At 33.2% G+C, this 26,318-nt stretch overlaps 2 protein-coding genes and 1 long non-coding RNA gene across 3 annotated transcripts; 1 reads left to right on the forward strand and 2 right to left on the reverse strand.

The window, feature by feature from the left end:
* Nucleotides 1-1,254: 1,254 nt before the first annotated feature.
* On the reverse strand, nucleotides 1,255-2,148 carry LOC141405086 (uncharacterized). Its single transcript, XR_012413136.1, has 3 exons — nucleotides 2,004-2,148; nucleotides 1,855-1,936; nucleotides 1,255-1,785 (listed from the first exon to the last, which is right to left on the reverse strand). It is a non-coding gene; the product is annotated as an uncharacterized lncRNA (long non-coding RNA).
* On the forward strand, nucleotides 1,736-26,318 carry Atg7 (Autophagy-related 7). The gene is made up of 13 exons (XM_073989072.1): nucleotides 1,736-1,836; nucleotides 2,163-3,365; nucleotides 3,494-3,734; nucleotides 9,427-9,622; nucleotides 9,687-10,012; nucleotides 10,114-10,326; nucleotides 10,401-10,545; nucleotides 10,617-10,775; nucleotides 15,508-15,696; nucleotides 15,759-15,938; nucleotides 25,486-25,782; nucleotides 25,857-25,973; nucleotides 26,050-26,318. The coding sequence occupies exons 3-13, from the start codon at nucleotides 3,544-3,546 to the stop codon at nucleotides 26,092-26,094; spliced, it is 2,058 nt and encodes a 685-aa protein (XP_073845173.1). The 5' UTR covers nucleotides 1,736-1,836; nucleotides 2,163-3,365; nucleotides 3,494-3,543; the 3' UTR covers nucleotides 26,095-26,318.
* On the reverse strand, nucleotides 15,950-22,372 carry LOC141405085 (32 kDa beta-galactoside-binding lectin). Its single transcript, XM_073989073.1, has 3 exons — nucleotides 21,565-22,372; nucleotides 16,414-17,001; nucleotides 15,950-16,343 (listed from the first exon to the last, which is right to left on the reverse strand). Exons 1-3 carry the CDS (start codon nucleotides 21,654-21,656, stop codon nucleotides 16,058-16,060), a joined length of 966 nt encoding a protein of 321 aa, XP_073845174.1. The 5' UTR covers nucleotides 21,657-22,372; the 3' UTR covers nucleotides 15,950-16,057.

A 26,318-nucleotide genomic window follows, 5' to 3' on the forward strand; every position in this document is an offset into this window, starting at 1 on the left:
CATAGGAGAAAGTCTCTTTTAAATTGAAAGTGTTCTTAAGTAGCCGGCCTTCGGCCGGGGTTTTAAGACTTTCTCCTATGGACAGGGTCAAAAGTGGGCTACGCGATCAAAGCTCTCTTTTAAATTGAAAGTGTTCTTAAGTAGCCGGTCTTCGGCCGCGGATTTAAGTCTTTCTCCTATGGACAGGGTCAAAAGTGGGCTACGCGATCAAAACGCGTGCATAAAAGTACTCTCCATAAGCTTTAAAACGATGCCCATATTGCCCACGTTAGAATTGTAAAATGTCAAGACCCATATCTCGGGAAGTATGGACTTCCCCCCGGAAAATTATATATCGTTGTATTCAGGATGCCAAGGGCTATCTACTGTAAAAATTTCAGCCCGATCCGAGAGGTGCCCCTAAACAACCTTGTTACGTGTCCTTTAGCCACAGCAACCCGGAGATGCTCAGACTACGCCGACTAACTCTGCCGACTCTCGTGGGGCAGGTACCATCCCAACATCTCGAGCTGAGGATCGCCAACAATAACAAAACTGATGACATCTCTAATATCTTCCATACTAACATATTCCACTACACACCATCAGCTGGTGACAACAGACGCCACTATAGCCGCCCTCCCAACCATGGTCATCTGTTCCCAATATCTTCCTGATGACCCCAAATCCCGCTCCAATCCACACCACTTACCTCACCCGATTTTCCTCCCTCTAATCAATTACAACGTCATATTTTCGTTCTCTAAATCAAAGTCACATAATGTTTATTAATTCTAATTCTAAATATAATTTTATATAGGTCCTTTTTTTATCTGATATAACAATAGTTTTAAAAATAGTTAAAAAATAAAGAAATTAAAAAAAAATGAAAATGACAAAATATGTGTTTAAATTCCTCTTTCAACCAGAGGGTTAACGAACGGTCTTTCCAAACCAAAATTTCAAAGAAATTACATATATTTAAAAAAATCGACCAGAAAGGTCTATTAGAACCCACAATGAATAGGCGAATACAAGTCCCATTCAATGGACAACACATCAACATAAACAAAAAAAACCTAGATTTCCTAACAGAGCTCTATTATGGATAATCCTCGGCCTACAGTCATTAAATTGTACTCGACAGCACAATTGTGGTTTCTAAACTGAACTCAAAGTTATCAAATAAAAATAATATTAAATCAAAAAAAGAAAAAAAATTGAATCACTAATATTAATAAAAAACATCAATTGAAACACAAACAAAAATATAACATATGTGGAAACTACTTAAAATCTATAAAACTGCCGAATATAAAGACAATGTTAAATAACATAAAACTAATAAAAACGCCTTCAAATCAGATCGGCAGAAATCGCAGTATACTCTTAGGAGGTGGTGTTTGTTATACAGGATTTAACTGTTATAACCTCCAAACCAAATGGTGGTGTCTTGGTGCCGAGCTTTCGACGAGTGGTAAAGCTATTCCAGTTCAAGGCAAAGCCCATAGATGGCACCGGGCTGTAAATTTTTATTGGTATTGGCAATTCAATTTTCCTACCTTTGTCCCAATTTACATTGGGCGAGTTTACTTGCGGCAATTGTCATTTTGCAGGAGAGAGAGGTGAGGCATATGGTAACCCTTTGCCTCTCAGCACTCTCTCTCACCTACAAACTGACAATTGCCGCAAGTAAACTCGCCTAATGTAAATTGGGACTTTATATCGGGTTTTCACACATTTGCTCACTAACGATAGTAACATCCAATAGATTACGCTGCTTGCCACGAACAAGGTTTCATTTGCCTAAATAAAATAAATATTTTACCAGACTTTATAAACATTCTAATAATCACGGTCTGTTTTTTTTATTACCCTTTAAAATTCGGTGGCTTATTTATGTAATCCGGATAGATTAAAACCAGAGCACTTGTATTATTTTAATCCCACTCGTCACCTATATTATGTATTAAAAATTTCAATATAAATTTTTTTCCAACATTTTTGTATATGCCTGCCTTTACCTTATGGTTGCATATAGCACTATTTAATCTTTAACTTTTAAAAACTGCTATTAACACTTTTTGTGAACAAAAACTCTTAAAATTCACTTTCGACAAAGGTTTGCTTAATCCGCACCAGATAAGAACTAACCTTTCCATCCAAATCACTCTCCTTTATAGGTTTTGGAGAGGAAAAATGGCAGATTTCCATGACGACATCTTGCAAAAAGGGTTTATTGTAGTATTAGTTTGTATTATTAATACCCAACAATTGTCCCTTTCTATTGCCAATGCCACTCAAAAAGGGTTTCATTCACCAATTTAAGAGTACTTCCCTTTTTTCAAGATAAATTTAAGAGTGCCATCTATACATTTTGGTCTGCAGATAAAACCGTACCCCATTGATAAGCGTGGTTGGCAACGCCTTATTTTCTTAGCTGTCAAAAAGACGAATGGAGGAACATAAACAAACAAAAGAAAAACATTTTATTTGGACGACACGCTGGTAAATATTGTATCGTTCCAATATTATTTTGTTATTTATTACTAATAATGTGTTTTTTCTTTTATTTTCAGGTTTCTACTGCTGCTCTTGGAATGCATCGGATTACCGCTTGCAATTGTGTGACAAATTGGGCGATGGAAACATTGCCGATTTTGTTTCACAGCTGCCAGCAGCAATCCTTTGCATTACAACAACATTCCCCACATTTTTTGCGGTTTATTAAAAACCCTTACATGATTCCTATTTTCGGCATGAAGGCATGGCTAACCATTACTAGCATCACTGGTTACTCGGTGGTTACCCAAAGCAAGTGCCATCTTCTTAGATGCTTGATTTTTGTTACACATTTGATGATAGTGGCCACGGCAGACCATCAAAGGCATAACAGTGGTCTGCCATCCGGATGTGTCCACTTTAGCTCCCTCTGGCTCTCCCAACTTTACTTTATATTGAGGGCTGGAGGAAGAACGTGGTTTTGTGGCTGCCACGTAGGCGGAAAAAGCCACCCCTTAAGGCCCCTCCACGCAAAAAATTTTTTTTGCGTTTTGTCGTTGGACTTAGGATTTGCGGTGCTCCGCAACAACCTAAAGGTGTGAAAGTACGAAATTTCCGAAATGTCAAGACCCATATCTCGGGAAGTATGGACTTCCCCCCGGAAAATTATATATCGTTGTATTCAGGATGCCAAGGGCTATCTACTGTAAAAATTTCAGCCCGATCCGAGAGGTGCCCTAAACGACATTTAAGCCGCCTTTTCACATGTATGTTGTCACTTTGGGTATACTAATATACAGACCAGCGGATGTCATACATGTGAAAAGCATATGGTGTGATATAGCCATAATACAACATACAATACTATTTGCTATCACTTCTGTGTGAGTTTCATATTTCCCATTCCCTATTTTTCTAAACAACAGCTGATTTATTTTGTTTTATTATTGTACCACATTCTTCTTTGTTTACGATGCATTTTCATCAACAATTTCTTCTGCAACGTCGTCAGTCGGTGTCAACATTCTCAGCGGTTTAATATAACATAGAAGAAGTCCAGCAATGTCCGGTGGAGAAATTTTACAATTTGCCCCCTTGCAATCATTTGTCAGTCCAACATTTTGGCATAAACTGGCTGAAATTAAGTTGGATTTGGATGGTTTGAATGATAAACCAAAGCAAATATGGGGCTATTATACAAATCGGAATGCTAAATCTTGTCTACTGGAAGTCGATTATACAGCATTTAATGGGTGAGTAAAGCGAGTAAAAATGGTAGATGTGTAAAATAAAAATAAATTCTTTGCGAAGTCATAATTAAATAAGCACAATAAAGTTCCATGCAAGTACTTTTCTTGTTTTCAGTGGGTGTTGGGTGTTGCTTTGGCTATCTTGCGTTGTGTCAGCGTTATCAAAATAGGAGAAGTGGGGTGTTTATATATGCATTGAATTGAACATACTACGTATTCCTTTGTTGCATGGTTCATTGTTGATATAGGGAAAGTGTACAATGTCCTTTAAAAGTCTATGCTAGTTGCAACAGAGTCATTGAACTGTGGAAGGTGTTGCAGTTCACAATGTACAGAATGAAAATGTTCTTGTTACTTTTAAGAAATAGGCTTACCTATAATGATGGTAAAAGATTTATTATTCAAAGTGATCTAGGGCCACGAAATTCATGGTAAATGTTAAAGTTCTGGTAAATCTTGCTACCTGCAATTGCTCTACATGATGAAAATGTATGTACCTACAACCAATCATTTGCTTATTAATTTATGGTTCGTCTTGCACTGATAATAAATTATGCATACAAAAGTGCAAAAAAAACAAGTAAAAAAGTGTCAGTCGACTTTGCCGACAGAGGTATACCCTCAGCCAATGTGAATTGAAACTTTCATCTACGGACAGATAGAATGTATTTAGCGTCTTTTCAGAATTTTGTGGCCCTTTTCCAACATTTGAACTTGCCGACAAAAATGTGGATTAGGAATTAACACAAATGTTGAACTTTTGTGGGGGAGGTACCCTTAGGGAGGACCGATATGGACCATTTTAGAAGTTAAACTAAATTTTGACAAAATATTAGGAGATCCAAAGTTTGGACCAAATTGGTGATATCGGTCTAACATTTTAGTGACATTTTTTTAATATTGGGGAAAAGTACCGGAAGTTGGGGACCGATATTGCCCCATGAAAGTAAGTTTGGATAAAATATGACGAATACCAAATGTTGCACCAAATCGGTAGAACAGTTCGAGATCCACATATACTCCACGTCAGTAGAATAGAAGACCTAAATTTCTGTTAATGTTAGATTATTTATCCCGAAGGGAATGAATATACGTATTTAATCTTGTAGGGATTTAAAGCCTATGATGTGCTGTATCAATCACAGAAAGAATTATGTTTCTAGCTTTTCGCGAAATGATTTTCTGATAATTTTTCCGATAGTACTATGAAAAATACATATGTATGTATGTATGTATTTATTTTCGGTCATCAGGATAGAACAGTCATTTTGTTTTCGGGAATTGTGGAGATATTAACGCCGAATTTTCTTTCAGTCGTTAAATCGGGGCTTTCTAATCATTTTTCCCCAATAAAACCATATAAACAATTCCGCGGACGCCGAAATAAAAGCGTAAACGGTGCTAAATTGACAGATAATAGAAACATCTCGAAATATCAATAAGAGTCGCGTAGCTATGTCATATTTCTTCACAATAACATAGAATATGACACAGACAACCTTGACGGATACATTCGAGTGCTGCAAATGCTGAAAAGATGGAACATTTTCAAAATAAATATGAAAAACGTCAAAATTTCTTATAAAAACCTTGATTTTTTCTTCAATAAAATGATTTTTTCGCGAACAAGTCTGCCGTTTAAAGGTTTGGACATGTGGTCCACAAGATAATCTGATATGAATACATCCGCTATTTTAATACACTAGGGAAATTTTAGCACATTTTTCGAATTGAACACACCCTTAGGACTTGCATTTTATATGTGTTCTTTTTTCGGCGTCCGCGACTGTTTTCAATAGTGTTATGTTCCAATAAATGGACCAGGTTATGCTCTCCATACCGGATTTCAGGATATTTTCTCAGGAAGTATAGACTTGCCCCTTATGAAACTTATACCGTCGTATGTGGGACAGTGAATATATGTTGTTACAACAAAAATCAAAGCGATTCGAGAGCAGGTCCTAAACTGAACTTTTCCGAAATTTTGTGTGGGAGGCACCCGAAGGAGTGGACCGATTGAGTCCATATTTAAACTTCATCTAAGTCTGGTAGAACTTTCACGATGTACAAAGTGTGGGCCAAATTGGTTACTCCCTTCAAGAGTTATCGTGCGCACAAATTTTCCGAACATTTTCGAACTTTTGTGGGGGAGGTACCGGAAGGAGTGGACCGATATAACCCATCGTCGAACTTAAACTAAGTTTGGGCAAAATATTACGAAAGCCAAATTTTGAACCGAATCGGTTGCTCCGTTCGAGAGTTACCGTGCGCACCAGCCAGCCAGACGGACAGACAGACAGACGGACGGACGGACATGGCTAAATCAACTCCATATTGTCTAAAACACATTTCGTCCAAACATACTTGGGGTCTAAAACCATTATTTCGATGAGTCACATTTTGCCCGTATGAAAGTGTATATAACCTCGTTCCACCACGCCCGGAGAAGTGTTGAGGTTGTGTTCCTCCAGTCGTAACGTAATTGTCAGCTGGCACATCCATTGTAACATCTTTTCGTATAAAACAATTCTGAAGACAACTTATCTGTTCCTACCACCTAACTGCTTTTCAATCACCTTTGTTGTTCAGTAGGAGCGTGCTATACCGTATAAGAGCCCTCCCAGCGGAGGAGGTACCGCCACAAATTACGAAGAGCTATGTTTTTCAGCTTAATCTGGCTCATGGTCTATCTACAGTTTCAAGAATGTGGCTGCTTCTTTGTGTTGTAACCACAAAGATACTGGAGTTAGTTGAACAGGTTTGGCCGGGTTTGGCTGTACTGTACCGCACGCGGCTGTACCATCCCGAGCCTAGTTGAACCAAAACTACTCTGCAGCTGACGCTCCTCAGATGCGATAAATGAGAGATGTTTTTCGAGGAGCGCATTCTCACTATAGTTGTTTATGACATCGTTTATGGCTTATGTGTGATTTCTATTCAAATCTGCTTGAAAGGCTTGCTAATGCGTCGTTTACATTTTCGAAATCCAATCGATTTCAACTGCCAATTCCTTTGCGTATACGTCAAATGAAAACTCATCTGAAATCCATTGGATTTCATTTGACGTTTAAGCAATGGATTTGATAGTTGAAATCGAGTGGATTTCGTATATGTAAACTTACTAAATTCTAGGGATTCTCTCCTGTAGCATGGGTCCTCTCTAGATCATCCTGACATTTTGACGATTCACCATTGCTGGCATCCTTGCCTGACTTCAGTAGTGGGATCAACTTGCCCATTCCTGACTTCGGAAACAAAGTGAGTTTCTAGCGACCAAAAAAAATTCCCGAAATATATTGTTTAAAAAAATTCCCGGTTTTGGTTGGAAAAAATATTGTATAAAAAAATCTAAAAAAAAATATCATTTAAAGATTCCATGTTTTGGTCGGAAAAAAATATTGTTAAAAAAATCAAACATCCACGTTTTTGGTCGTAAAATATTTAAAATTCCTCATTTTTGATTAATTATTTGAATTAATCGTTTCGCTGGTGGTTTAAGACAGCTCATCAGGCATATTTTGAATGTAAATGGCTAGAAGACAATGGCTGATTTTGATAACTTCTATTTATACAACCATTTTTACAAATTTGTATATATGAAGTATTTTTCTATATCAAGTAACCGTAGTGTCTTGTGTAGGAATCATTTTCTCAATACATACACATGTACAATCGAAGGGGGGTTTCCTTCCTCCCTCCATTTCGGAAGTTTTTTTGTTGATATCATATCAAGAAGTGTCGATATGATAGGTTGGAAGTGGCTTAGAACGCTAAGGGCCTGTTTATGTATGTCGATAAGAAAATGAATACGCAAGAAAAACTACCAAATTTGAGTGTGCTTTTCAAATTTGCTTTTTGTTTTGAAGCAAAAGCAAAGGAAATAATATTTCCAAAACTAAGGTTTGGGTGTGTTTCATGCGCACACATTTTCGTTTCGAAATACATAAACTGGGGGTAAGACCTCGACAACATTGTCTGTTTGCTGGAGAGGACCCAGGCTCAAAACCCAACCGGGCCAGCCGAGCTCTGCTATGAGTTGGAAAGATATTGTTTAAAAATCCACGTTTCGGTCGAAAAAATATTGTTTTAAATATTCACGTTTTTTTGTACGAAAAATATTTTTTAGAATATTCACATTTTGGTCGGAAAAATATTCTTTAAAATATTCAAGTTTCTGTTTGGAAAGTATTCTTTTAAAAATCTACATTTTTCGTTTGGAAAATATTCTTTAAAAATTCACGATTTTCTTCGCAAAATTATGTTAAAAAATCCACGTTTGGTCGAAAATTGTTTTAAATGTTCACGCTTTTGGTTGGGAAAAATGTTCCTTAAAATATTTACATGTTTGGTCCTAAAAATTTTTGTTTGAAAAATATTCCTCCAAAAATTCCACTTGTTTTTGTAAGAAAAATATTCATTAAAATATTAAAATTTTTGGTCCGAAAAATATTCTTTCTTTTTGGTCAAAAAAATATTCTTTAAAAAATACACGTTTTTACTAGGAGGAATATGCTTTAAAATATTCAAGTTTTTGTTTGGAATGGTTCTTTTAAAACCAATATTTTTCGTTTGCAAAATATTCTTTAAAAATTCACAATATTGGTCGGAAAATAGTCTATAAAAATTCACGATATTGGTCGGAAAATATTCTATAAAAATCCACGATTTTGATCGGTAAAATATTGTTTAAAACATCTATGTTTTTGGTCGAAAAAATTTTGATTAAAAATCTGCGTTTTTGGTATTTTTTAAAATGTCCTCGATTCTGGTCGGAAAAATGTTGTTTAAAAAAAATCAATATTTTGGTCGAAAAATATTGTTTTAAATATTCACGTTTTAGGTTGAAAAATATTCTTTAAAAATTAACGTTTTGTCCGAAAAATATTCTTTAAAATATTCACGTTTTTGGTTCGAAAAATATTTTTTTAGAAAATACGCGTTTTTGGTCGGAAGACATATAATTTAAAATATTCACGTTTTTGGTCCGAAAAATATTTTTTTTTTAAATACGCGTTTTTGGTCGGAAGACATATTATTTAAAAATCCACTTTTTTGGTCGGATGTAATATTCCTTAAAAACCTACAATTTTAGTCGAAAAAATATTCTTAATCATTTTTATTTTTTTGGACGGAAAATATTCATTAAAAACTCCATGTTTTAAGTTCGAAAAATATGCTTTAAAAATATAAGGTTTTGGTCGGAAAAATATTCTTTAAAAAAATTCAGAATTTGTTCGGAGAAATATTCCTTAAAAAATTCGCATTTTTGGTCGGAAAGATATTCTTTAAAACATTCACGTTTTTTGGTCGGAAAAATATTTTCGATGAAATCTATATATTTTGGTATGAAACATTTAGGTTCACTACTCCTCTTTTTTGTTTTTTTATTTTACAGTTATACTCCCATTATTATAAGTCTCCTTTTGTTATAGTTTGGATTTACCGAACAGATTTATAGCGTTCCGGTTAACTTAAAGTTAAAAGTAATGATTGAATTTCAAGGAGGAGCTTCCTGGCATTAACTTTCAATGTAAAAACATATTTGTAATGCCTCCAAATTGGTTTATTTTGGGTTTTCAAATCCATCTGATAGTAAAAGAACACATATAATAATGGCCCATAGTCTGAAGATATTTATCTGTCGTTAAAGCCAACTGATTTTTTTATTTGTTTAACATAAAAAATTTCTCTCCAGTGACTTCAAAGCTCCAATATTTTGCTACAAATCTCACGGCACCATCTACAATCGAAACACTATTGAAGAATTTAAGACATGCGATAAAAATGCTCTGATGAGGGAAGAGGGCTTAAAATTAATACACAATTTTACAACGGATGCTGTTCTAGATGATCCAAGTTTATTGGCCAGATTTTTCATACTCTCATTTGCAGTAAGTTGAAAAATGCAATTATTGTTTGTTTAAAAAAGTTATTAAACAATTTCGGTACTTCTAGGATTTAAAGTCTCACAACTATTACTATTGGTTTGGATTTCCTTGTCCCCTGACACCAACACTGAATATTGAAAAGCCAGTTGAAAAAATGCCGAATTCCATAAAAGCGTATTCAAAGGCATTCCTTAATGAAGAATGTGACCCGTTTTTTGTTCTTTTCGCCGGCGAAGGTTATGGGCAATGTTTTACTCTTAAGGAATTCATTAGTACACATAATGAAACACCTATGGATTTGGATGACATATATTTTTGTTTTGCCGACAACAGTGAACACGAACATCCGTCGTGGTTAATGAGAATATTTGTGGCATTTATTTTGTACAAATGGTAAGTGAAAAAGAAGAAAGAAAAGAAGGTGTTTTCGCCCTCCAAGGAGGGAAAATATCCATCTACTTGTATTTAAATCAAAAATTTCTTTCAAATTTCAGCAAAAGCTTGGTTGGCAAATCACTAAAATTTCTTGGCTTACGTTTTGATAATCACATGAATTTGGAATCGTCTCTGCTGTGGAGAATCAACCAAAGCGAAGCATGCAATTTCGATGATTTGGAACAAATAAAATTCGTTGGTTGGGAGTTGAATAAAAATCAAAAACCTCAACCCCGTATGGTATCAATGAGAGATAGTATGGACCCACAATTGTAAGTAGTCCATCAAAAAAATCTTTTCCTTGAGAATTAATTTCTTAATTATTTTTTTTTGATTTGATTTCCAGGCTCACCGAAAATTCCATAAATTTAAATTTAAAATTAATGAAATGGCGTTTATTGCCAGATTTAAATTTAGACGTTATTGCAAAGACAAAATGTTTGCTATTTGGAGCCGGTACCTTGGGATGTGCTGTTTCCCGTATGTTGCTTGTAAGTTATTTGTGTGATGAATGGTGCAATCTGTTCACAATGTGGTCTTAAATAATTAAATTGTTTTATAGGGCTGGGGATTTAAACACATAACATTTATTGACAATGGCAAAGTGGGTTTGGCCAATCCAGTGCGTCAATATCTCTATACCTTTGAGGATGCTGTGAAAGGTGATGTTATGAAAGCGGATGCAGCTGCCGCTTGCATGAAGAAAATTAATCCAGGAACGGTATGTTTGATATATAGAATCTAAAGCCCTAAATTACACTGCAATTTAAACGACAATATTCCACTAAAAATATTCTTTAACATATTTACGTTTTTGTTCGAAAAACATTCTTTAAAATATTCACATTTATTGGTCGGAAATTTTTTTTTTGAATATTCATGTTTGGGTCGGTAAAATATTCTTCCTACATATTCCATGTCTGGACAACATTATTTTAAGAATTTAACATATTTGGTAAGAAAAATATTCTCTTAAAAATTTACGTTTTTTTGGTATGAAAAATATTCTTTTACAGTATTCTAAAAAAGAAATATTCTAAAAAACTTTTAAAAATCCACTTTTGTGTTCTAACCCCCTGGCAGGCATCCATAGCTCAGCCTCCAGATGACATACGGACCTAATTTTTCGTAGACGCGTTCCATATATAGTTAAGAATTCCTCTTTTAAAAATCAGAGTTCTACATATGCGCTGAGGCGAGTAAATCGATCTACAAATTTTGACAGTTCGAGTGAGAAGAATAAAAACTTTTACAAAAACAGGGGGTAAAAAAATTTAAAATATTCATCTTTTTTGTCGGTCAAATATATTTTAAAATATTCATGTTTTTGGTCGAAAAAATATTTTTTAATATTTACATTTATGTTTGGAAAAAATATTCTTTAAAAATATACATGTTTTTGATCGGATTTTTTTTAAATATTTACTTCTTTGGTCGGAAAATTATTCATTAAAATATTTGTTCGTCGCAAAAATAATCTTGAAAATATTCAAGTACTTTTTTCGTCAGAAAAATATTTACTTTTTTGGTTTTTTTCATTGCATTTAATTTTTTGGTCTGAAAAATTTTCTTTAAAATATTTATATTTTTGATCTGAAAATTTTTCTTTAAAATACAAATTTTTTGGTGTGAAAAATTTTCTTTGAAATATTTGTTTTTTTTTCGCCTGAAAAATATTCTTTGAAAAATCCACGTTTTTGGTCGGAAAAAATTTTCTTCAAAAAGTCCACATTTATTGTCTAAAAATATTTCTTAAAACCTCCATGTTTTTGGGGTAAAAAAAATATATATTTCACGCTTTTGGTCGAAAAATATTCTCTGAAAAATCCAAGTTTTGGGCCGGAAAAAATATTCTTTAAAAAAATCCATGTTTTTGGTCCGAAAAAATCCCCATTTTTGGTCGGAAAAAATATTCGTTTTTCGTCTAAAAATATTTTCTTTTTTTCATTTACTTTCTTTGGTCTGAAAATTTTTCTTTAAAATATTTATAGTTTTGATCTGAAAAATTTTCTTTAAAATATTGATTTCTTGGTATGAAAAATTTTCTTTGAAATATTATTTTTTTTTGGTCTGAAAAATATTCTTTGAAAAATCCACATTTTTGTCCGGAAAAAACTATTCTTAAAAAATCCAGGTTTTTGGCCGAAAAAAAAAATATTTTTCAAAAAGTCCACATTTTTGTCTAAAAATGTTTCTTAAAAACTCCATGTTTTTGGCGTAAAAAATATATATATATTTCACGCTTTTGGTCGAAAAATATTCTCTGAAAAATAAGTTTTTGGCCAGAAAAAATATTCTTTAAAAAATCCACGTTTTTGGTCTGCAAATATTCTTTAAAAAATCCACGTTTTTGGTCTGAAAATATTCTTTGAAAATCACGTTTTTGGCCTAAAATTATTCTTTGAAAATCAACGTTTTTGACCGGAAAAAATATGCTTTAAAAAAAAAACCACGGTTTTGGCCGGAAAAAATATTCTTCAAAAAAACACGTTTTTGACCGGAAAAAATATTCTTTAAAAAATTCACGATTTTGGGAGGGAAAAAATATTCTTTAGAGAATTCACGATTTTGGCCGGAAAATATTCTTTGAAAATTACGTTTTTGGCCGGAAAAAATATTCTTTGAAAAATCCACGTTTTTAGCCGGAAAAATATTGTTTAAAAAATCCACGTTTTGGTCAGAAAAAATATTCTTTAAAAAAATACGTTTTTGGCCGGAAAAAATATTCTTTAAAAAAATACGTTTTTGGCCGGAAAAAATATTCTTTAAAAAATCCACGTTTTTGGTCAGAAAAAATATTATTTAAAAAATCCACGTTTTTGGTCAGAAAAAATATTCTTTAAAAAATCAACGTTTTTGGTCAGAAAAAATATTCTTTAAAAAATCCACGTTTTTGGTCAGAAAAAATATTATTTAAAAAATCCACGTTTTCGGTCAGAAAAAATATTCTTTAAAAAATCAACGTTTTTGGTCAGAAAAAATATTCTTTAAAAAATCCACGTTTTTGGTCAGAAAAAATATTCTTTAAAAAATCCACGTTTTTGGTCAGAAAAAATATTCTTTAAAAAATCCACGTTTTTGGTCAGAAAAAATATTCTTTAAAAAATCCACGTTTTTGGTCAGAAAAAATATTCTTTAAAAAATCAACGTTATTGGTCAGAAAAAATATTCTTTAAAAAATCCACGTTTTTGGTCAGAAAAAATATTCTTTAAAAAATTCACGTTTTTGGTCAGAAAAAATATTCTTTAAAAAATGCACGTTTTTGGTCAGAAAAAATATTCGTTAAAAAATGCACGTTTTTGGTCAGATAAAATATTCTTTAAAAAATGCACGTTTTTGGTCAGAAAAAATATTCTTTAAAAAATACACGTTTTTGGTCAGAAAAAATATTCTTAAAAAGATCCACGTTATTGACCGGAAAACATTAATTGAAAAATCAAAGTTTTTGGTCGGAAAAAATATTCGGCTAAAAAAATCCACGTTTTTGGCCGGAAAAATATTCTTTAAAAATACTCGTTTTTGCGGGAAAATATTCTTTGAAAATCACGTTTTTGGCCAGAAAATATTCATTGAAAATCCACGTTTTTGGCCGGAAAAAAATATTCTTTAAAAGAATCCAGGTTTTTGGTCGGAAAAATATTCTTTAAAAATACTTGTTTTTGGTCGGAAAAAATATTCTTTGAAAATCCACGTTTTTGGCCGGGAAAAAATATTCTTTAAAAAATCCACTTTTTTGCTCGGAAAAAATATTTTTTAAAAAATCCACGTTTTTGGCCGGAAAAAAATATTCTTTAAAAATCTACGTTTTTGGCCGGAAAAAAATATTCTTTAAAAAATCTACGTTTTTGGCCGGAAAAAAATATTCTTTAAAAAATTCACGTTTTTGGCCGGGAAAAAATATTCTTTAAAAAATCCACGTTTTTGGCCGGAAAAAAATATTCTTTAAAAAATCCACGTTTTTGGCCGGAAAAAAATATTCTTTAAAAATCCACGTTTTTGGCCGAAAAAAATATTCTTTAAAAAATCCACTTTTTTGCTCGGAAAAAAATATTTTTTAAAAAATCCACGTTTTTGGCCGAGAAGTTTTTAGCGAGAAAAAATATTCTTTAAAAAATTCACGTTTTTGGTGAGAAAAAAATATTCTTTAAAAATCCACGTTATTGACCGGAAAATATTCTTTGAAAAATCCACGTTATTGGTTGGAAAACATTCTTTGAAAAATCCACGTTTTTGGTCGGAAAATATTCTTTGAAAAATCCACGTTTTTGGCCGGAAAATATTCTTTAAAAAATCCAAGTTATTTCCCGGAAAACATTCTTTGAAAAATCCACGTTTTTGGCCGGAAAATATTCTTTAAAAAAATTCACGTTTTTTGACGAAAAAAATATTTGGTCTGAAAATTTTTCTTTAAAAAAATCCATATTTTGGGTCTGAAAAATATTCTTTCAAAAATCCACGTGTTGGGTCTAAAAATATTCTTCAAAAATCCAAGTTTTTGGTATGAAAATATTTTTCAAAAAACAGAAGTTTCTGGTCGGAAGTGTTTTCCTTTAAAAAATCCACTTTTTGGCGGAATGATTTTGTTTCAAAATATTCCTTATAAAAGTCCTCGTATTTGGTCTTTAAAAAATCCAGGTTTTTTTGTCCAAAAAATAATTTTTAAAAAATACTCTTGAAAAATTTTTTTTCGGAAAAATATTTTTAAAAATCCACGTTTTTGGTCCAAAAATATTCGTTATAAAAATCTTGCTCGGAATGATTTCTTTAAATAATCCAAAATTTTTGGTCTGAAAATTATTTTTAAAAAATCCACGATTTTGGTCGAAAAAAATATTTTTTTTATAAAATCAATGTTATTGGTCTAAAAACTATTCTTGGAAGAAATCCATGTTTTTTAGTCAAAAATCCACGTTTTTGGTATAACTGACTCCGCGTTTTTTGGTCTAAAAAATGCACAATTTTTTTCGGAAAAATATTTTTAAAAATCCTCGTTTTTGGTCCAAAAATATTCTTTATAAAAATCTTGCTCTTGATTTCTTTAAATAATCCAAAATTTTTGGTCTGAAAATTATTTTTAAAAAATCCACGATTTTGGTCGAAAAAATATTTTTTTTTATAAAATCAATGTTATTGGTCTAAAAACTATTCTTGGAAGAAATCCATGTTTTTTTTGTCAAAAAATCCACGTTTTTGGTATAACTGACTATTAAAAATCCACGATTTTGGCCTTAAAAGTTAGTCTTTAAAATCCACGATCTTGGTCGGAAAATTATATTATGGTCCGAAAATATTTTTTAAAAATCATTGGTCTTAAAAATATCCTTTATAAATATCCACGTTTTGGTCTAAAAATGTTTCTTTAAAAAACTAAGTTTTTGGTCCTTGTTTCCTGTTCTCTGTCTTCTTTTCTTGTATCTAATGGATTTTGAAAAAATGTTACTTTCATTTTCAGATATCTGCTGGTCATGTTTTGCAAATTCCAATGCCGGGACACACAGTTGGTGACTCGCTGAAAGCACAAACCGAAAAGGATCTGGATAAGTTAAAAGAACTGGTACAAGAACACGATGTGCTTTTTCTACTAACAGATTCCAGGGAAAGCCGTTGGTTACCCACATTGCTGGGAGCGGCATATGAAAAGGTTCACGCATAACATCACATAAAAGCATTATAAGTAACTAAACTCTCTTTGTCACCTTTTAGATTGTTATAAATTCTGCCCTTGGATTCGATAGTTATTTAGTGCAACGACATGGTGCAACTAGAACAGCTGAAGTTTCGGCAGATGACAATACGAAAGAACAAATTTTGGATAATTTAAAATGTATACCCGGTCAACAGTTGGGTTGTTATTTCTGTAATGATATTACGGCACCAGGAAATGTAAGTAATGATTTGTTTTACAAAAAAATCTTACTCAACTTTATTCATACAAAACGGGCTTTCTTAACAACATAATTTGGCAAAGTTTAACAATCAAAAAAATAGAAAACAATAATAATTTAGGCACATTCGTAATCGAAACGTGTATACTTTTCAAAACCAGTACACATTACATCACCCATTTGAACATGATCAACACCGGTTATGTGCATGTGGAGACCATTTGTACAGGCAATCTTAAAACCTACTAATTTTTGTAAAATATTTGGTGTGCGATATGCATAGCTGCAGAAATTATAGCCATCCACGGCAGTTAGGAATTCACGTTCGGTAAAGGCAATGGCTAGTTTAAATTGTTGATTGAAGACAAATGGGAAACCTCCATGTCGTTCTTCAGGACCAAATCTGAAAACAAGGAAATCGTTTTAAAATCCATCATCAATTAGCAGGGAATTTCTTTCTACATCATACTTACTCATTCTTGCTGTCATGGCCATTCCTTACCACCACCTTCTCATTAAATCTTACACTAAAGTGTAACTCTTCCCGTTTGGTGTCTGTGTCCATAAACTTTATTATAAATTGTCCTTTTTTATTGTCAAAACATCTGGCCGTCATAACAATAACATGACCTGGACTAAATAATATCGGCGCATCATTACTAAATGCCTTAAAATAATCACTGGCATGTATCGGGGGCCATGGATTTGGAAATACTGTACGATGATCGATTTGTTTAATTGCTTGTATTTGATCTTTTAATTCCAACGCCCGCAATGTTTCCAATGGCAGACGATAATTGAACGTACAGTACGGTATACTATTTATGGATATGTGAAATTTCTCTTCACAACATAGTATATAAATCATAAAGAAATCTCCCGATAATATGGGATTCGGTTGGGAATATTTACTAATATTTTCCACCTCCTCTTCACCCCATTGTCCATCGATACGAGAATTTCGTACAATACAATTTTCGCGAAAATATACAGAGATGCGTAGACCAATATCGGCGTTAGGATTGATAATCGATTTACTGGTCATCAGTGAGAGATTGAATCTGCAAATATAGGAAGAATAGAATGGTATTAATTTCAATTTCGTGTGAACAACAAACAGCACAATCGGAGCATAAAATTGAATTTTTTGGCTGGAAAAATATTCTTATGGTTTGAATATGTAAAATATTTTTAAAGAATCCAAGTTTTTGGTCGGAAAAATATTATTAAAGAATCCAAGTTTTTGGTCGGAAAAATATCCTTTAAAAATCGACGTTTATTGTCGGAAAAATTTATTTTTAAATCCATGTTTTTTGTCGGAAAAATATTTCTTTTGAATCCACGTTTTTTGTCGGAAAAAATATTTCTTTTGAATCCAGTTTTTTTGTCGCAAAAATATTTCTTTTAAATCCACGTTTTGGTCTGAAAAATATTTTTAAAGAATCCAAGTTTTTTTAGTCTGTAAAATACTCTTTAAAAAATCCACGGTTTTGGTCGGAAAAATATTCTTAAAGAATACATGTTTCTGGCCGGAAAATATCCGTTAAAAATCCATGTTATTGATGCAAATAACGTTGAATCAAGGTTTATGGTCTGAAAAATATTCTGTAAAAATTCCAAGTTTTTGGTCCGAAAAATATTCTTTAAAATTCCACGTTTTTGGTAAAAAAAATATTGTTAAAGAACCCATGTGTTTGATTCAAAAATATTCTTAAAGAATTCACGTTGAAGAGTAAGTAAGTTGAAGAAAGCTCTTGGTAGAAGTTACCACAACTATCTTTCAATTCCCTGAAGATGATTGGAGAGTCCAATCGAAATATTGGAAAATAAAGCTTCAAAATCAGAAAATTGGATTTTTATTTATGAAAAGCCTATAGCCAAACAATTCTCAACAACAAAAATCGTATTAACAAGGCAAACAATACTCTCATCAACAGAATTCACGTTTTTAATTTGAAAAGTATAAGTTTTTGGTCGGAAAAATATTCTTAAAAATCCATGTTTTTGGTCGGAAGAACATTATCAAAAAATCCATGTTTTTGGTCGGAAAAAATCTTTAAAAAAATCCTAGTTTTTGTTTGGCTAATATTCTTTAAAAAATCCATATTTTTTGTTTGGGAAATATTATCTTAAAAATCTACGTTTTTGGTGGGAAAATTTTTCCTTAAAAACCCACATCGGAAATATGTTTAAAGAAATCTACGTTTTTTGTCGGAAAAATATTCTTAAAGAATCCATGTTTCTGACCGGAAAATTCCACGTTAAAAATCCACGTTATTGATCCAAATAACATTTTTAATGAATCAAGGTTTTTGGTCGGAAAAATATTCTTAAAGAATCCATGTTTCTGACCGGAAAATATTCGTTAAAAACCCACATTATTGATCCAAATAACATTTTTAATGAATCAAGGTTATTGGTCGGAAAAATATTCGTAGAGAATACACGTTTTTGGTTTGAAAAATATTCTTAAAGAATCCACGTTTTTGGTTTGAAAAATATTCCTAATGAAACCACGTTTATGGTCTGAAAAATATTCTTTAAAAATTCCAAGTTTTTGCTCGAAAAATATTCTATAAAAATTCCACGTTTTTGGTCGAAAAAAAAAATATTGTTAAAGAATCCATGTGTTTGATCTAAAAATATTCTTAAAAAATTCACGTTTTTGATCTGAAAAATATTCTTGAAGAATCCACGTTTTTGGTCTGAAAAAGGATCTTTAAAAACTCCACGTTTTTATTTTTTTTTTTAAATATATTTAAAAATATAAGATTTGGTCGGAAAAACATTTTTAAAAAATCCATGTTATTGGTCGGAAAAACATTCTCAAAAAATACATGTTTTTGGTCGGAAAAAATTCTTTAAAAAAATCCAAGTTTTTGTTTGGCAAATATTCTTTAAAAAATCCATGTTTTTTGTTTGGGAAATGTTATCTTAAAAATCTACGTTTTTGGTCGAAAATGTTCCTTAAAAACCCACATCGGAAATATGTTTAAAGAAACCCACGCTTTTGGTCGGAAAAAAATTCTTAAAGAATCCAGGTTTCTGACCTGAAAATATCCGTTAAAAATCCACGTTATTGATCCAAATAACATTTTTAATGAATCAAGGTTTTTGGTCGGAAAAATATTCTTAAAGAATCCATGTTTCTGGACGAAAAATATCCGTTAAAACCCCACTTTATTGATCCAAATAACATTTTTATTGAATCAAGGTTTTTGGTCGGAAAAATATTCTTAAAGAAACCACGTTTATGGTCTGAAAAATATTCTTAAAGAATTCACATGTTTGGTTTAAAAAATATTCCTAATGAAACCACGTTTATGGTCTGAAAAATATTCTTTAAAAATTCCAAGTTTTTGGTCCAAAAATATTCTTTATAAATTCCATGTTGTTGGTCGAAAAAAATATTGTTAAAGAATCCATGTGTTTGATCTAAAAATATTCTTAAAGAATTCACGTTTTTGGTCTGAAAAATATTCTTGATGAATCCGCGTTTTTGGTCTTAAAAATGATCTTTAAAACTCCACGTTTTTAATTTGAAAAATATGCTTTAAAAATATAAGTTTTTGGTCGGAAAAAACATTTTTAAAAAAATCCATCTATCTATCTATCTATCTATCTATCTATCTATCTATCTATCTATCTGTCTGTCTGTCTGTCTGCCTGTCTGAAGACCACTTGAAGGAGTCTTCCATCTACAAAAGACCACTGAAATGGGGTTCTATCAATAGTTGGCCTTTTGAGTGAGTCTACTATCTATAGAAGACACCATGAAGGGATCTTTTATATATAGAAGACCATTTGAAGGGGTCTTCCATTTATAGGAATCTACTTGAAGGGATCTTTTATATATAGGAGCCCACTCAAAGGGTTGTTATATCTTTAGAATACCCTTTGAAGCGGTTTCAATCTATAGAATACTACTTTTATATATAGAAGACCATTTGAAGGGGTAATCCATCTATAGGAAGCTGTCTTCCATCTATAGAAGACACTTGAAGGGGTCTTCAATCTATAGAATACCTCTTGAAGGGTTCTTCTATCTATAAAGACCTCTTGAAGGGGTCTTCCTTCTATAGGAAGCTACTTCAAGGGTCCTGTTTGTATTGATGACCACTTGAAGGAGATTTCGATCTACAGAAGACCACTGAAAGGTGTGTTCTATCAATAGTCTTCTATCTATAGAGTCTTCTACTTATAGAATACATCTTGAAGGGGTCTTTTATCTATAGAAGACCATTTGAAGGGGCCTTCCATCTATAGGAAGGCTACTTGAAGGGGTCTTCAATCTATAGAAGACCAAAGTCTAAGGTTTAATTTATTGAGCCTTTTTTAGAAACGTTAAAACTTTACAGAGCACCAAATAGAAAGAAGTAATACTTGGGGCCATTATTACATGTGTTCTTTTACTATCTGATGGATTTGAAAACGGAAAATAAACCAATTTGGAGGCATTAAAAATATAATTTTTACATTAATTCGAAGAAGCTCCTCCCTGAAATTCAATCATCACTTTTAACTTTAAGTTAACCACTTTACCAACATGAGTGAATACCGCTATTGTAATGTATTATCCAAATTTACAATAAGTGTAGGTATGTATAGAGCACCATACAGACCAATTGAAGGGATATTCTATCTATAGAAGACCACTTGAAGGTAAATCAGACTTGAGTTTCGATTTCGAGCAAAAAAAGTTGACGTGTTTGGAAATTTAATGTACTTTTTAACATAACGACCCTGATCACAAGGACATATAACTTTCCTTTTGCTTGCGTAGCCGACGTTTGCATAGGAGAAAGTCTTCAAAGCACTATTCAAGAACATTAAAACGGTACCCATATTGCATAGGTTGATTAATAATGGTGATAAAAGTAAAAAATCAAGACCCGTATCTCGGGAAGTTTGTACTTCCCCCGGGAAAGCTATATATCGTTGTGATAGGGGCCCTAATGACTACCTATGGTAAAAAAAATCAGCCCGATCCGAGAGGTAATGGTGTCAAAGTAAGACATTTGCGAAATGTCGAACCCCATATCGCGGGACTTCCCCCGGGAAAAATTATACCGGTGTGATGGTGGTCACAATGGCTACCTATGGTGAAAATTTCAGCCGGATTGGAGTGGTGGCCTTAAACGAGACTTGTTCCTTGTGATGGTGGGCACAATGACTACCTATGGTGAAATTTTCAGCCGGATTGGAGAGATGGCCTTAAACGAGACTTGTTCCTTGTGATGGTGGCCACAATGACTACCTATGGTGAAAATTTCAGCCGGATTGGAGAGTTGGCCTTAAACGAGACTTGTACCTTTAGTTTATTTTTGACGAAGTCAACTTTTCAAAATCCATGTTTTTGCCTTCTGATTACTTTTCAGAATACTTCAAAATCCCCTCAACTTAAAGAGAAATCATAAAATTAGTGTTTAGACTATAACATGGAAGAATTCATATTTACCTGACAATAAACGGTCATTACTCATGCAATACCTTTTCACACCTACATACATATGTACATACATATGTATTTATATTTCCCTTATCAATGATGTACATTATTGATAAGTTCATACTATGAAGGGCTGCAATTGAATCACTCTGAAATATAGAGGAAAAGTACCCACCTTGAAGCACCGTCTATAGTTTTTGCAACAATTTCCAGGGCATGGCCAAACTCCAAATGATGAGCTAAGTTTCCGGCAAATTCGGTTAACATTTTGTTTAAATTTTATATTTTCTTGATTTGTTGCTGTTTTTTCGAAAATAAAAACACTTGTTTAAATATGCATTGACATGTATATCCGCTGTTCTGCTAGTTCCTCAACACACGCGATATGACGTTTTTAATTGCAACACAATTGGAATTAGACTCCACTCCACTTGTACTTGTGCTCCTCCACTAGTATAGCTAAACACTGAAAATTCTGATTCTCCTCTGCTTGCAATAGAGGCAAGGAAAAATTTGTTTTTTTCTTTTTCTTTATAGTTGTTTTTTATAATGTTTTCTGTTATTGGCTACAATAATAAGTATTTATTTGTTGTTATCAGTTTTTAGTGTTTTTAACACAGTTGTTGTTGTCTTTTTCAGTGTTTTTGTTGTTGTTTTTATCTAATCACAATGACAAGAAGAAGTCCAATAAATACGCTTATGACGATTTGGTTGGTGTTTGGAGCAAACGCGTTTTATTTTCCCCCAAAGTGAGAGTAAATTTTTAATTGTCCATTTTCAATTGCTTTAAAATGTATTATTAGAAGAAATTTGTTATTCTGGAAGATTTCCTGCCTACTTTAAACTTTAATGCACTTGAACTGCGTAGCACAGCCAGGCAAACATTCCAGTTTAGCTACCGCGTCTACCGTGTCTCTGGTTTATTAATGAATATTATTTACATTTCTCTCAACTTGTTTCCATGTGTAGCGTTCTCTTAGGTTGCTTTACAAAAAATATCTATTCCATAGAGATGTGTTATGAGATTAGCTCTTTGTGGCCCCCAAATTGTGGGCCATCGTTAGTGTCTCTCTTTGTCATTCTCTTTGATCATCATCAGCTGATTTGAACATACCTATATCAGATGTGAACAAACTTTACATGGTCGTGGGACATTTCAATAGGTTGCTTCGGTATGAATTTTATTTGTAGAAGTATTAAAATAAATTTAATTTTTGTTTTTTTTTTTTAACTAATAATTTTAAATTCCACCATTAGATAAACAGATCTTCATGGAATAAAAGAAAACCAAAAATTCGTGGATAACAAGTCTTATGGAGGAAAATTATGAACTAAATAAAGGCTCCTGCAAATGATAGATCATCTTGAAAAATATTGTGTGGAGGCCCTATGCTCCTAAAGGATTTAATTAGAAATGAAAAAGAAAACAAATCCAAATTAACAAACATGGACACTCTATGGTCACACTGAAGACAGTATGCGGCATGGGCCCGCACGACACAGAACACCTTTTCAACTGCCCAGCCAAACCTACTCATCCAACTCCAGTGGATCTGTGGTTACATCCCATCGAAGCAGCCACTTTCCTGGAACTGGAGATAGACCCAGAGCCAGATTGAACAGAAGAACGAACATACAAACATAATAATAAACACTGTTACAACAACAACACTATGGTCACACGGCCATGAATATCTTCTATCTATAGAAGATTGCTAGAATGAGTTTAGAAGCCTAATTGAAGGGATATTCTATCCGTAGAAAGGGATTTTCTATCTATAGAAGACCACTTTAAAGGGATATCTATATATAGGAGCTCATTTGAAGAAGAAGACACCTTCTATATATAGAAGACCTCTTAAAGGGGTCTTCTATACATAGAAGACCTCTTAAAGGGGTCTTCTACACATAGAAGTCCTCTTCAAGAGTTCTTCTACATATCGAAGACCTCTTTAAGGGTTCTTCTACATATAGAAGACTTAATAAAGGGGTCGTCTACATATAGAATGCCTCTTAAAAGGGTCTTCTGTCTATAGAAAATCTTTCGAAGGGGTCTGATATTTATAGAAAACCTCTTAAAGAGGGTTTCTATCTAGAGAAGACCATTCGAAGGGTCCTATGTCTATAGAAGACCACTTGAAGGGGTCTTCCATAGGAGGAAACTTGAATGGGTCGTCTACCTACAGAAGACCCCTTGAAGAAGTCTGCTATCTAGAAAATACCACTTGAAGTGGACTTCTACCTGAAGGGGTCTTCTATCCACAAGAGACCTCTTGAAGGGATATTCTATCAATAGAAGACCTCTTGAAGGGGTCTTCTATCTATAGAAGACCTCTTGAAAGATTCTTCTCTCTATAGAAGACCTCTTGAAGGTGATTTCTATCTACGGAAGTTCTCTTGAAGGTTTTTTTTATCTAGAATACCGCTTGAAGGAGTCTTCTATCTAGAGAAGACCACTTGAAGGGGTCTTCCATCTATAAGATGCCACTTGAAGACCCTATCGTTCTATAGGAGGCCAAGTGAAGGGGTCTTCCAACTATAGATGACCACCTGAAAAGGCCTTCCATCTATAGCAGGTCTCTTGAACGGGTTTTCTACCTATAGAAGAGCTGTTCAAAAGTTCTTCTATCTATAGAAGACCTCTTGATGGGGTGTTCTATCTATAGAAGACCTCCTGAAGGGGTCTTTTGTCTATAGGAGACCACCTGGGTCTTCTGTCTATAGAAGACCGCCTGAAGGGGTCTTCCATCTACAAGATGCCACTCGAAGACCCCATCGTTCTATAGGAGGCCACTTGAAGGGGTCTTCTATTTGTAAAAGATCTCTTGAAAGGGTCTTCTATGTATAGAAGACCTATCTATAGAATACCTCTTGAAAGGGTATTCTATCTATATCTATATATTCTAGACCTCTGGAAGCGGTCTTCTATCTGTAGAAGAGCTTTTCAAGGGATCTTCTATGTATAGAAGACCTCTATAGATAGGAGACCCTTTCAGGTTGCCATATATCGATAGAAGACCCCTTCAGGAGGTCTTCTAGAGTCTTGAACTGGTCTTCTATGTATAGAAGACCTCTTGGAACGGCATTCTATCTATAGAAGACCTCTATAAAGGGTCATCTATTTATATAAGACCTCTTGGAACGGTATTCTATCTATAGAAGACCTCTTCTATCTATAGAAGACCACCTGAAAGGGTCTTCCATATATAGAAGACCACCTAAAGGGGTCTTCTATCTACAGAAGACCACCTGAAGGTATCTTTTATCTATAGAAGACCACCTGAAGAGGTCTTCTGTCTATAGAAGATAACCTAAAGGGTTCTTCTATCTACAGAAGATCACCTGAATGGGTCTTCTATCTATAGAAGACCACCTGAAGGTATCTTTTATCTATAGAAGATCACCTGAAGAGGCCTTCTATCTATGGATTACAACCTGAAAAGGTCTTCTATCTACAGAATACAACTTGAAGAGGTCTTCTATCTATGGAATACCACCTGAAGAAGTATTCTATTGATAAAAGACCACTTGAGAAAGTCTCCTATCTATAGAAGACCACCCGAAGGAGTGCCATATCTATAGAAGACCACTTGAGAAGGTCTTCTATCTATAGAATACAATTTGAAGGGTTTTTTTCAACTATGGAATATCACTTGAAGGATCTTCTATCGATGGAAGACCTCTTGAAGGGGTCTTCTATTTAAAGGGTCCTCTATCCATATAAGAGCACTTGAAGGTGTCTTCTGCCTACAGAAAAACACTGGTAGCTTTTTGTCTATAGGAGGCCACTCTTCCATCTATAGAAAGCTACTTGAACGGACATTCTACCTATATCGAGGTCACTTTATGGGGTCTTCTGTATATAGAATACCACTTGAAGATGGTTTCAATCTACAGAAGATTGATGGTGGCCACAGGTCTCTTTTTAGAATTGCCAGAATACTTTTAGTTCAGCACTGTCGTCATCGTATTTCCCTTCAGAATACTGATTTTTCAAAAACCCTGGATCTTTCACAAGCCAATTTTCATATAATTTTCACTCTTCGAATATTTTCTGTATTTAATAATTCGCTTTTATTTATTTTTTCCATTTTAGTCCCTTAAAGATCGTACCTTGGATCAACAGTGTACCGTAACACGACCAGGTGTATCAAATATTGCTGCCAGTTATGCTGTTGAACTTTTGGTAGCCATATTACAACATCCTCTCAAAGAATTAGCTCCAGCATATTATGCTGCAACCAGTAATGCAGCAGCTTCTGAACAATCGCGCAATAAAATACCTGAAGGTATTTTGGGTGTTATTCCACATTCCATAAGAGGAATGTTAAGTAATTTTGAAAATATTCTACCGGCCACACAGAAATTTGTACAATGTATTGCTTGTTCTGAGGTAAGATCGGAAAACACTCTCCTTTTTTACTATCATCATCATCTGTTATATATTCTACTTCTCTTCCATTTTAGAAAGTTTTATGTGAATACCGCAACAATGGCAATGAGTTTCTATTCAAAGTATTTGAAACTGCAAAGTTTTTGGAAGATTTAACTGGAATTTCCGACTACAAGGAATTACAGAATGAGGTATGCGCAGTTGTTGAGTGGTTTTATGATAATTTTGATTGAAATTTAATCGCTCTCTTTTTATGTTGTGTTGCAGATAATCGATTTCAATGATTCAGATATGGAATTATCGGATGATTAATTTATTTTCCAATGGCAACGAGTTTTGATGATACCCAATTTGTATAGTATTATACATCGGGTGCATTTACAAAAAAATGACCAAATGATTTTTTTTCTTTTCTCTGCTTTTTCACTGTAGTTATTTATTTATGTATGAGTATTTATATTTATTTCAATTTATAATTAATGTATCTGAACAAATAAAGCCATCATAATCAATAAAGCCTTTAAAAAGTTATAAAA

Source organism: Musca autumnalis, unplaced genomic scaffold, assembly GCF_047663935.1.
Source record: "Musca autumnalis isolate F117 unplaced genomic scaffold, ASM4766393v1 scaffold_5, whole genome shotgun sequence".
In the NCBI taxonomy this organism is placed as follows: Eukaryota; Metazoa; Arthropoda; class Insecta; order Diptera; family Muscidae; genus Musca; species Musca autumnalis.